This window comes from Sitophilus oryzae, unplaced genomic scaffold (assembly GCF_002938485.1).
Source record: "Sitophilus oryzae breed Bouriz unplaced genomic scaffold, Soryzae_2.0 scaffold_562_pilon_pilon, whole genome shotgun sequence".
Taxonomy (NCBI): Eukaryota; Metazoa; Arthropoda; class Insecta; order Coleoptera; family Curculionidae; genus Sitophilus; species Sitophilus oryzae.
The window spans coordinates 909,440-921,323 of record NW_022147154.1 but is presented as its reverse complement, the minus strand read 5'-3'; the positions used below and the strand labels follow the sequence as shown (position 1 = coordinate 921,323).

The window sequence follows — 11,884 nt, the reverse complement described above, 5'->3', positions numbered from 1 at the left end:
TTCAGAACTGTTCCGCGCCATATGGAGGCACCAATCTATCGCGCACAGCTCCTTTCAGAACCGTTCTCGAGTAGCCCAGGGCGTAAAGCTCTGGAACTTGAAATTCGCGAATGGAGGACAGCAAAGAGCACAGTAGATTGAAGCTAAGAGAAAACATCATCACTGAGTGCGCAGAGACCATGTCTCGGCGCATTGGTCTCATGAGTCTCACTAAAACTAGAGAACGGCTGGACCGATTTGGCTAATATTGGTTTTGAAATATTTGTAGAAGCCCAAGGAAGGGTCTGTCAACTGGTCAACATGTTTAATTTATGTCGATGTTGACAGGTATTGATAATTTCGATTCCAAATATCTGGAGAACCATTACTCGTAGCGATTTTTACCAAGAGACCTTTTTTACGTAAAAAACGTCGTAAATGTATATTTTTATTCAGTAGTTTTATACAGGTACGGACGAAAAGTTATTAGTCTTCAAAACGGTTAAAAAATGTGTAGGTGGCGCCCTCTACAAGTAGGAGTCATATTGACATCAAAATCAAATTTCTCATGTCAAAAAAACTCCCAGACACCAATTTTCATCCAAGTATTGATGTTACTTCAGAAATTATTTGGAAAAAATTGAAATAAAAATGAAACTTCTACACCCTGTATCTCCAAAACTAAGCATTTAAGGACATAGATTTATACGAACTTTTTTACTCATTTTTATCTGCAGAATATGCCGAAGTTTCCGGAATACAGTTCGGACCACTGTGTATATAAGATACAGGGTGCTGCATTCTCTCCTGGTACTCATCCTGGATATATAAATCAATTTAGTCTGTTTTTCTATGATTATTTTTTTTTATTATTTCTTTATTTTATTATACTATTACCAGGATATTTTACGAAAAAATTGGATTAGATTAGATTAGATTTATTATTAATTCAATTGAATATAAATACAATAGTATTAAGAATAAATGTCAGTTATCTAATCTACGTTATCTATAGCTGATATAAAAATGTATGGATCTATGAGTAATTGTATTTTTTTTATCGTATCGATTTTTCGTTTTTGTATTCCTTAAGATATTACATTATGTTTTAGGATATATTATATTAGTATGTATTAATTTAATAATATATTCATAAAATGGCAAAAGTCAGTAGTGGCATATTTCAGTTTATATTAATTGCTGGAGCATTAGGCGTGGTGAGTAAAATTTTACATTGTATAATTTGTTTTATACAGTACCATGGTAAAAACTCGTTTCAAGTTGATTTCAATTTATTGGTTCACCTCTGGTACGCAAAGAGCTTTTTTTGAAGGGTTAAACATTTATTAGGTAGGACATTTTTTTTCCTGGGTTCCGTGTGGATAATTTAAATTCTTATTCAACGAAGTTTATTTACACTAAAGAATACTTAAGAATATATAACAATTATAGCTAATTAATAAACTTATTTACAAATATTTATATGACGAACTTATATGGGCATTTATTACGAATTTTTCACTTCGTAAGTTCGTATTCAACCAAAACTTGGAATACTCTGTCCCCCTTGCTTTGCTGTCTTGCACAGTGGCCATCGCCATTTATAGGAGTGAGTAGACAGTTCGGAAAAAACTCTCGAACATCAGAATCATGGGGTGAATAAGATAGTTAGTTGAAGCTCTTGATTGTTCTCGCGCTTTCCTTTCGTTCTACGACCGTCAGTCAACTGGGCTGATTTAAGACAATCTTTAAAATTCCTGTCAATGGTTTAGGAGAGGTTTAGAACATGAAGTAGTTCAGTTTACTTTTTATACTGTATGATCGAAAAAAAACCGGCGTCAGCGATGGCTATGAAATGAAGATCGCTGTCATTTTATATGTAAATTTATATGGGAGATGTCATCGATCGTCATTTCCCAGCCAACTGGACGCCGTTTTTTCTCGATCATACGGTATTTATGTAAATAATACAAAAAAATCTTAATTTTTTATTTTGTTGTTAACGCCGTTTTTTTCTCGATCATACGGTATTTATGTAAATAATACAAAAAAATCTTAATTTTTTATTTTGTTGTTATTCTATATAAAAATGTAGAATTAATAAATTTATTATTGCGTGGGTTATACTACTTATACTATAACTTACTTTATACGTTTGATTTATAGGTTCAAGGATTATTGTGGCTTGGTTTAGGTATAGCAGTAGTTATTATAAAATCTTCGATAACTGTATGCCAGGATGAAAATTTGCAGAGTGACAGCATAGGCATAGGCTGTGCTATTTACAACGTGTTTATCAAAGGTATATATTTTTTTCATTTACATATTTACCTCTCAACAAGTTCAGTTCAAATATACTGTGTGGTACATAAATGCAACATGTCTTTTTAAAATGGGACAAAATATACTAAATTCAGTAAGAAGTAAAATTATCTATGCACCGCGGGAATTATAAAGTGTTAATAATTAGAAACTTTGCTCTCGGTACCGTATGATCGAAAAAAAACGGTGTCAGCGATGGCTATAAAATGACGATCGCTGTCATTTTATATGTAAATTTACATGGGAAATGTTATCGATCGACATTTTCCAGCCAACTGGACGCCGCGCCGTTTTTTTTTCGATCATACGGTACTATTGCCTGCTATTGCTGCCATTACTCGCTGACGAGTATTTGACACGCATCAGAATATGGTTATGCAAGACGTTTTCTTTCATGAGCTTTTCTGTGACTGAAAAGCCCGATACGTGACTCCTTCCGCTTTTTCGCACTCCGGACATTCAAAAATCGAATTACTTTGTTGCCTTTTTACTTTTTGGTTGATGCATAAATAACTATGGTCAGTTTATAATATAGGCATTATGAAGTTTTTGACAAAAAATAGTACTTAGTTATAATATAACATAATGATTTATTTCTATTTTAGACAGCGAAGACGACCACCGAATCATTAATGCAGAAGGATTCATAATCTTTGTGTATATATATTTAGGCCTCAGTCTATTATGGTTTTTTGTTTCAAGTTTTTCGATTTGGGGTAAGTTAATATTTTGTCACGGACCGCTAGCGAGCGTATCTCTCGATAAAATAAGTAACGACCAAATCCAACGAAAATGACATTTCTGTTGTAACCAGGTTGTAACTAAATTGTAAAAGCAGATTTCTAATAGGTTTGGTGCAAGAACGGTAAACTAATAGGATTGCTCATCCTCATAAGACGTACGTTCGCCTCTTCCCTTCCCGCGCTTCAGCTGACTGCTGTGACGTCATTGTAGCCCTTGTCAAAGCCCAAGAACGGTAACTGTTCTTGGTCAAAGCTTTTGACCAAGAACAGTTACCGTTAGGACAAAGCCTTTGTGGCCTTGTCATGATAGTGTGTATTATTAGTTGCCTATGGTAAACTTATAAAAATAACAGCTGAGAAGTTTTGAGTTAATTATTTTGTCAATTTTAAATGTGAAAAAGGTGTCTTTAAAGTTTTTAGAGCTATAGAGTGTATAAATACGTTCATTTTGTGTTGTGGATTGTGACAAAGTGCATACATATGATGATACATATGACATAAGTGCCCACGATTTTGTTTATTAATTATTTTAAAGCAAAATATGGAAGTACTCTAAAAAGAATGCTTGCAAAAGGTGATGCTGGGAACTGCTGTTCTTAAAAATGCATTATACGAGTATTTAATACGATTTATACAGTTAATTTTCTATACTGCATACATATAAGGTTTAAATAAATAAACTAAATAATGAACGTTTTGCATTCGGTAACCAATAATGCACGTGTGTGTATTATTGGTTGCCGGATAAGGACTAATAACCATGACAAGGGCTACAATGACGTCACAAAGCGAGTAGTTTTCACATGCACCTGGCGGACACTTTTGGCTGAATGAGCAGTCCTATTAAGTTAACTGTTCTTGGGTTTGGTGCATTTCGGTTGATTTCAACATATTCCGACCACAGCGCTTCAACGGCAAAAATCTGAAATTATCAGTAGCCGCCGTCATGTTGACCGCATTAAAATAATATTTAAGTATTATAGTTTTTGCTTGTGCAGTTATTGAGACAATAAAACACTCAGATACGAGGTTTGTGTGATGTAACGCTCTTTCGGGTAGTAAAAAATAAGTGAAAAAGAATTCGAACTAGGCGTCGTGTTATGTTGTGACACTTACAAATGTTAATAAAATTGCCGAAAAAATGTTAACGCGTAAAGGAGAGCGTAATTAGACGTACAGTACGTCTGCTGGATCTGTGTCTATGACAATATATATAATATATATTGTCATAGATGATATAATATGGCAAATTTGTCGAATTTTTATTGATGAGACGCGTCGTCTAATTTTTTATGAAAAACATCGAGAGAATATCGTTTCCCCTCTCACGGATACCCCGTAGCTACAGAACGGACAGACGTACTGTACTTTACACGGGTTTAAATAGCGAGTACATTAAAAATTGTTATATAATTATTTTTAAAAAATAATTATTTTGATATCTTCAGAAGGCCTAACTTGTATTATAATTTATTATTCAAGGTAATACAGCTTTTTAGATGAGTTCAATTACGGTAGCGAGCATACATAGTTTTACGCACTGGTTTTGCTAATGGGGACATAACTGGGACTAATAAACATTTTTAAAGTACATAATTATAATTTAGATGTTCATAAAAAAATTAAGCAGTAGTTGATTAAAAAAAGTATACCATTAATATCGATCAAATTATATTTTATCCTCTCATAGCATATGCCTATTGAATTTTGTCATTCATTATATAATGTGCACCTTGTTTATTCTCTTATTTTGTCGAACTGCCTGATCCATTTTTGCTTTTGATCAAATCGGCGTGAGAAAGCTGGGAAGCAATGTTGTTTTGTAAGAGTTGTATTGAGTGTTATTGAACCCATCAACCGCGCAATTTTGCTCTCCTCATCGCGTTGACATTTTTTCGGCAATTTTATTATCATTTGAAATTGTCACAATACAACGCTACGCCCAGTTCGGGTTCTTTGTTCATTTAATTTTTCCTACCCGAAATAGGGTATTTACATCACACAAACTTACGTAACTGAGAATTTATATAGAGTTTTAATAAATGTACTAGTAAAATACTTAAATATATGACGACAAAGCCACGATTTTAATATTATTTCAATGGAATCTGTGAATGTGATCAACATGAACAGTAGGTAATCGTAACTGCGTGAAAAACAGAGCCGGAAAATTATGATTTCTGCCGTACCGAGCGCTGCTCGAAAATTTAAAAATCGGCTGAAATGCTATGGTTCTTCTATACAAGGGAATGTGCGCGTTCAGGGACGATCAGTGGCTGAGTGGCTGAGTAGCGGTTCCCTAACAGCGCTTTCAGATGGAGCGGAGCGTCCGCGACGGACCATCCGTCGTGTTTTTCAAGATAGACGTCGGACGCAGCATACGCGACCATGTGAAATTGTTCATATATAAACTCATGGTACTTGCTCGAAGTAGCGGACGGTCCGGTCCATCTGAAAGCACAGTGAACGCGAACAATATATTCATGCATCCATCACCAATGTGCCGATGCATTTCATTTGGATGTCGATTATATTTTCTTAAACAAAACTGTATCAATAGAAATATTAAATTTTTAATTTTATAATGTTATATTTTATTTAGAGTTTTAAAATATTAATCTCATTAATATAGTATATTTTGCTCAATCAAACAAACAATTTCTGTTTACCTTTATTATATTTTTAGGGACACTTCGAGCTGGTAACAATTCTAAGGCGAAAAATGTTGTATGGTCAGCGACTACGACAGTTATTTCTTTGATTGATGTAATTCTAATGTCTTTATTGGTTTACGATTATATCAATGTAAGTATTGATCCTAACATGGATAATTATAAGACAATAATTATTAATGAAAGCAAAAATTTTTCGCAGCCGCTTAATTTATTATTTAATAATTTATAATCGATATTTTTGATTTAAATGTTTTTAAACTATTATTACTAAAATTTGTAATGTAGTTTTAATAAATAATTTAGTACGAAGGTGGTAGAACCATTGCCGAAAATGTTGCATTTGGAATTGTCCTGAGTATAGCAGTACGTGGTTATGTTCTGTGGATAATAAACCTTATATTTGCAATTGTATTAGGAAAATCAGCTTATAACCAGTACAGAAATGTAAGTTTTTTTTAAGTTTTAAATATTTGTCGAATATTTAAATATAAATATTACATTAATTATATTCCTGTAATATTAGTCTTTCATCAATATTTGTATTTTTGTAAAATAATACAAGATTGTATTAATTCCGCAAATAAAAAACGAGTTGAAAAAAATTACCCAAGAAGAATGCAGTTAAACTGTTATGTAGTAAAAGTATAGATGTAATTGTATGGGAGGGGGGAAGTTAATCACCGCGACCCTATAGATCTATTGTGTCCCCCTTTTTTGAGTTACTCAGTAACTCATCATATAGTCTCAGGGCTTTTTTTTACCAAAAAGACTACTTATTTCTGCCTTTGGTAGCCAGGGTCTATTTTTCATCTGGTGGGGCCCTAAGGCCCAAGCAAAAATTCGGTCCCTCTTTTCCAATAAAATTCAAAAATTCAAGAAATTATGAATATTTTACAACGTTTAACGGGCCCCCAGACCACCGGGCCCAAGGCCCGGGCCTTATGGGTCTTATGGTAAGATAGGCCCTGTTGGTAGCCATTGTGAAAAAGTTATGACCTACACATTTTTGGCCCTGGTAGCCGCGCTCACTCAGTCGTGACCTAACACTGCCCAAATAAAATAAATAAATAAATATTGAATCTCTAATTTAATATATTTCCTTTTAGGCACCAACGAATAATCAATCATACATTGATGCATTTGACACAAGGTAAATATTGTATGAGTGATTCAGAAGTGAATTGAAGCAAGTCCTAGAAAGTAATTATGGAGAAAATGAGAGTTAAAGTTTTTTAATGTTACTTAATTACAATTTCTAGAAGAATTACTACAAAGAAGTATGACTTGATTCATTTCTCTACTGGAAAAATCAATATTTTATAAACGTATAAAGACGATAATCTAAAAATAGTAGAAAATTGGACTTGATCCATATTTTAATTCTGACCACTCCATATAAACCGGGTGTTTATATATCTACTGTGATTTTTAAATGGGACTCTCGGTATTTTTTTACTTTATTCGATAGAAAATAACACTCTGAATAGAATGACATTCAAAAAATCGCATTTTAAATTTCAATCTTCAATGGCTTCGATGGCTGTATTCAAAAAATCTAATTTTTAATCAAGGAGCCATGGAAAAATAGATTTGATAGTCTAATGTTTCTCGCGTCTTATCTTGGCCCCTTAAAAGATGCCCAAATCGTATTTTTAATCATAACTCTATAATCAATAAAAAGTTGACATATGATATGTCATTCTATTCAAAATGTCATTTTCTATCGAATAAAGCTTTGAATAAGAAGACTAAGGAAGAAGCATATCAAAAATCTTAGGTCCACCGCGATGGGCCTCAAATATGGCCGACTTAAATTCCGGTTTATCAGTGCCGTTCTAATTTTATTTAAAAAATGTAAAACTATGATGTAGGGTAGACTCAATAATTTTTTAGTTTATTTTACGTTGTGAATAAATGTTGGTAGTTATTAAAATTGTTATAAAAATATAAAATTCTAATAAAAATAGATGTTATAATAATTATTTATAACCATAAACATCCGATACGCTACTGAAGCAGGTAAGTCAAATTGACGTATCTAAATTCTTTGACATCTAATCTTTGACAAGTAGTAAATAAAAGCAAAAATGCAAGAAAAAATATATAATTAGTTAATTTAAGTGAATTTCATAAATGATCGGTTTACTACACGTATGTATATTATATAGTCACTTACTAGCGAAAAGTTGTTCCATTATTTCAATCGATTTTGCCGAGATCTACCGCACGCTACACAACCACCTATTTTAGAGTCTTTTTCGATAAATCGCGATAGTGTCACTGTTAATTTAAGTTCTGCCACAATTTCCATCTAGATTTACTACCTTTATACAACTATCAGTAGTAGAATAAATAATAAATAACATAAAATAAGCTCCGTAAAGACTGACAAATCCACAAAATTTCAAATCAAATTCAAATGTGTCAAATGAATCGTCAAACAGAACTGTCAAGGATCCCCACCCTAGAGTGCTTTTTCCGCCCACCATGCATGAATACATGGATAGCATTATGCTCCTTCCTTAGTCTTCTTATTCACAGGAATAAAGTAAAAAAATACGGAGAATGCCATTTAAAAATCAAAAGTTGTAGTAATTTCCAGTGAAACAGGAAGTGACCAAAAACAATTGAATGTGTCAATCAATCCTAATTTATGTCATATACTAACATACCAAATCTCGTTTTTTTTATCTGAAAAAATAAAAAAAAATATAGGGGTGAGCCATTTTTGAGACGCAATATACCGGCAGGGATTTAAGGCAACTCTGCAAGACTTTTCGCTTGTCACGTACCTGCAGTATCTATATACATTTTACAAACGAAAATATTAGTAATAGTAAACTCTTTTATAGTCTTAGACCTCCATGGGAAACAGATAATGATTTCCAGCAGAATATGTCTAATGAGGAATACAATAGTGGTTTTATAAACGACACTGATGATACTTATAAGTCAAATTCGTTTAATAAGATACGTATTGGAAGTAATCAATTTAATAACAATAACAATACAGAAGCTAACAAGGAAAGCACTAATTTTTCAAGAAATCCCCTTTCCAATCCTTCAAACCAAAACTGGCCTAAAATAGGACCTATAAAGGATGTTAACAAATCCACATACATTGGTAAATAGCGTTATGATTCAATTATGATGGGCATATAGGCTTGGTGCATTTCAGTTGATTCCAAAAAATTCCGACCGCAGCGCGCTATATGACAGAAATCAGAAGTTTTCACCGGCGCAGTCCCGGTTACAGCTCATGTTGATCGCATTAGAATAATATTGAAAACGTGGTTTTGTCATACTTAATATTTAACAGGTTTTTTGCTAGTGCAGTTATTGAAACTATATAAAACACTCAGGTGCGAGGTTTGTATGATGTAACGCTGTTTCGGGTAGTAAAAATTAAGTGAAATAGAACTCGAACTGGGCATCCCGTTCTGTTCTGACAATTTCAAATGTTAATAAAATTGCCGAAAAAATGTTAACGCGTAAAGGAGGGCGTAATTACGTGGTTGTTTCATAACATTCGATAACTCAACTTTCCCGGATATTCAACTCTCCCGAATCAACATTTTATAGCTTCACAGCTTTTCACACTAATTGATCAAAAGCAAAAATGAATTCAAGCAGTTTGACTAAACAAGTGAATAAACAAAGTGCCTATTACATAATCAAAAAATTAAATAAACATTTACTATGAGAGGATAAAATAACATAGTTTGCAATATTAATGGTCTACTCTTTTTTTAAATCAACTAGTGCTTAATTTTTTTATGAATATCTTCTAAAATTATAATTATGTACCTTCAAAAAATTTCGTTACAGCCGAAATAGCCCATGTTATGTCCCCACTAGCAGAACCGGTGTGCAAAACTATACTCGTTACCGTAGTTGAACTCATCTAAAAAGTTTTATAAGCTTCAATTAGAAATTGTAATACCAGTTAGACCTTCTGAAGATATATTTACTTTTTTATTTTTTTTTTAATTTTCATAAAATTCATTTCACAATTTATATAAACTTTTTTGGTATACTCGATATTTAAACCCGTGTATTCGTGTATTCCGATTGTTTACGACATTCTCCGCCGGTGCTGCCACCTTCCGAAACGGCCGACTAAACAAATACTCGGGTTTAAATAGCGAGTACGCGAAACATTTGTTATATAATAATTAGTCTAAAACTGTATTTAGGCTATAACGAAATTTTTTAAAGGTACGTAATTATAATTTTAGGAGACGTTCATAAAAAATTTAAGCACTAGTGGGTTAAAAAAAAGTATACCATTAATATTGATCAGATCATATTTTATGGTCGTAGTATATGCCTATTTAATTTTTTGATTATGTAATGAACACCTTGTTTACTCACTTGTTTCGCCGTTTTTGCTATTGGTCAAATCGGTGTAAAAAAGCTTGGAAGCAATGTTGTTCCGGACCTCCTTTTCGTGTTAACATCTTTTCGGCAATTTTATTATTATTTAAAATTGTCAAAACACAACGCAACGCCGCTAATTCGGGTTCTTTTCACTTAATTTCTACTACCCGCAAGATTGTTACATCCCTCGTACTTGAGAAGTGCATCGTTTCAATAACTGCACTAGTAAAAACCAAAACTCTTAAATATTATGACTATGACGGAGCCACGATTTCAATATTATTTCAGTGGGGTCAAAATTAACGGTAAACGGAATGGCGTGAAATAAAGTAGCCGGACAGTTCTGATTTCTGCCATACCGAGCGCTGTTGTCCGAATTTTAAAACATCGGTTGAAATGCACCAAGCCTATAAATAAATTATTAATATTATTTCTATAATTTTAAATACTGAATTGTTTTAGGCGACGGTCTAGGTCTATCTACAAATATTTCTGGTCGTCCACTTTCAGATTTCCCACAGAATTCCAACACACAATTCTTACATGAGTCTAAGGGAGCCGACATTACTCAACTGCACAGTCGTGTTAGCAAAAATAATGATAGTCCGTACATTCCTGATCCAGATTATTCACCTCCTGGATCTCCTAGAGTAAAGGGTGTATTAAGGCCTAGAAGTAATTACGTTATATGACATAATACTATAAAATATAATTAGTTATTAATTTAATTTTATTATTAAATAAATTATCTAAACTACATGAGGTTTATTATACACTCACCGAAAACGAAAAACAGGCACCTTAAAATTTTGATGTATTTTAAAGTTTTATACAGGGTGTATATTGTGTTCTAGTAAACCGATTTTGATGATCTTTTAAGCAATTTGTAGCTAGATTATTTGACTTTTTAGTGTCTTTTTCTAAATTAAAAATGGAAATGCCCGTCTGTCAATTATACGAGGGAACACAAATTTTGTTATTTTGGTAAAAGTTCGGAATACTTTGTGGAATATTTTAAAAAAGCAAGTACCTAACTTTAAAATCATTCATCTAGGTGCATCTCTCCTCGATAGTTTATTTTTTGGTTCATCTCAATAACTTTCAGTTATTTTTCAGTTATTTCAGTTTTTAATATTCGACCCACTAGAACAAAATATATTAAACTTTAAAATACATCCCTTTAAACTTACTTTAAACTTCTCTTTAAATCATACGGTTCGAGTTATCGCGACATACAGCAGTCTGTGAAGTGAAGAATAAAAATGAACATACAACTCTCCCGGAACAACATTTTATAGTTTCCCAGGTCCCTCACAGCGACTTGATTAAAAGCAAAAATGGATTCAGGCAGTTCGACGAAACAACTGAGTAAATAGAGTGTTCATTACATAATCAAAAAATTAAATAGGCATATACTACGAAGATGAAGTATAATTTAATAAATATTGATGGTATACTTCTTTTTAATCGACTAGTGTTTAATTTTTTTATGAACGTCTTCTAAAATTACACAGTTATGTACCTTTAAAAAAATTGTTACGGTCTTGATAGCCCCAGTTATGTCATAACTGGTAAAACAGGTGGGTAAAACTATGCTCGCTACCGTAGTTGAAGCAGCCGACGTGATAATTACTTATTTAAAATGTTTTATTATTGTGAATAATCAATTATGATACAGGTTAGATCTTCTGAAGAAGACACAAATTGCACTTACTGATACATTTCAAATAATATTATAACATATATTTTTGGTGTACTTGCTATACAGGTTGTTAATTTGTTTAT

The 11,884-nt window shown here is 32.6% G+C and overlaps 1 protein-coding gene across 1 annotated transcript; it reads left to right on the top strand.

Moving 5' to 3' along the window:
• Positions 1-1,025: 1,025 nt before the first annotated feature.
• LOC115887335 lies at positions 1,026-10,852 on the top strand. The gene is made up of 8 exons (XM_030906740.1): positions 1,026-1,196; positions 2,146-2,281; positions 2,907-3,017; positions 5,731-5,849; positions 6,023-6,163; positions 6,826-6,869; positions 8,572-8,843; positions 10,562-10,852. Exons 1-8 carry the CDS (start codon positions 1,137-1,139, stop codon positions 10,789-10,791), a joined length of 1,113 nt encoding a protein of 370 aa, XP_030762600.1. The 5' UTR covers positions 1,026-1,136; the 3' UTR covers positions 10,792-10,852.
• The last annotated feature ends 1,032 nt before the right edge of the window (positions 10,853-11,884 follow it).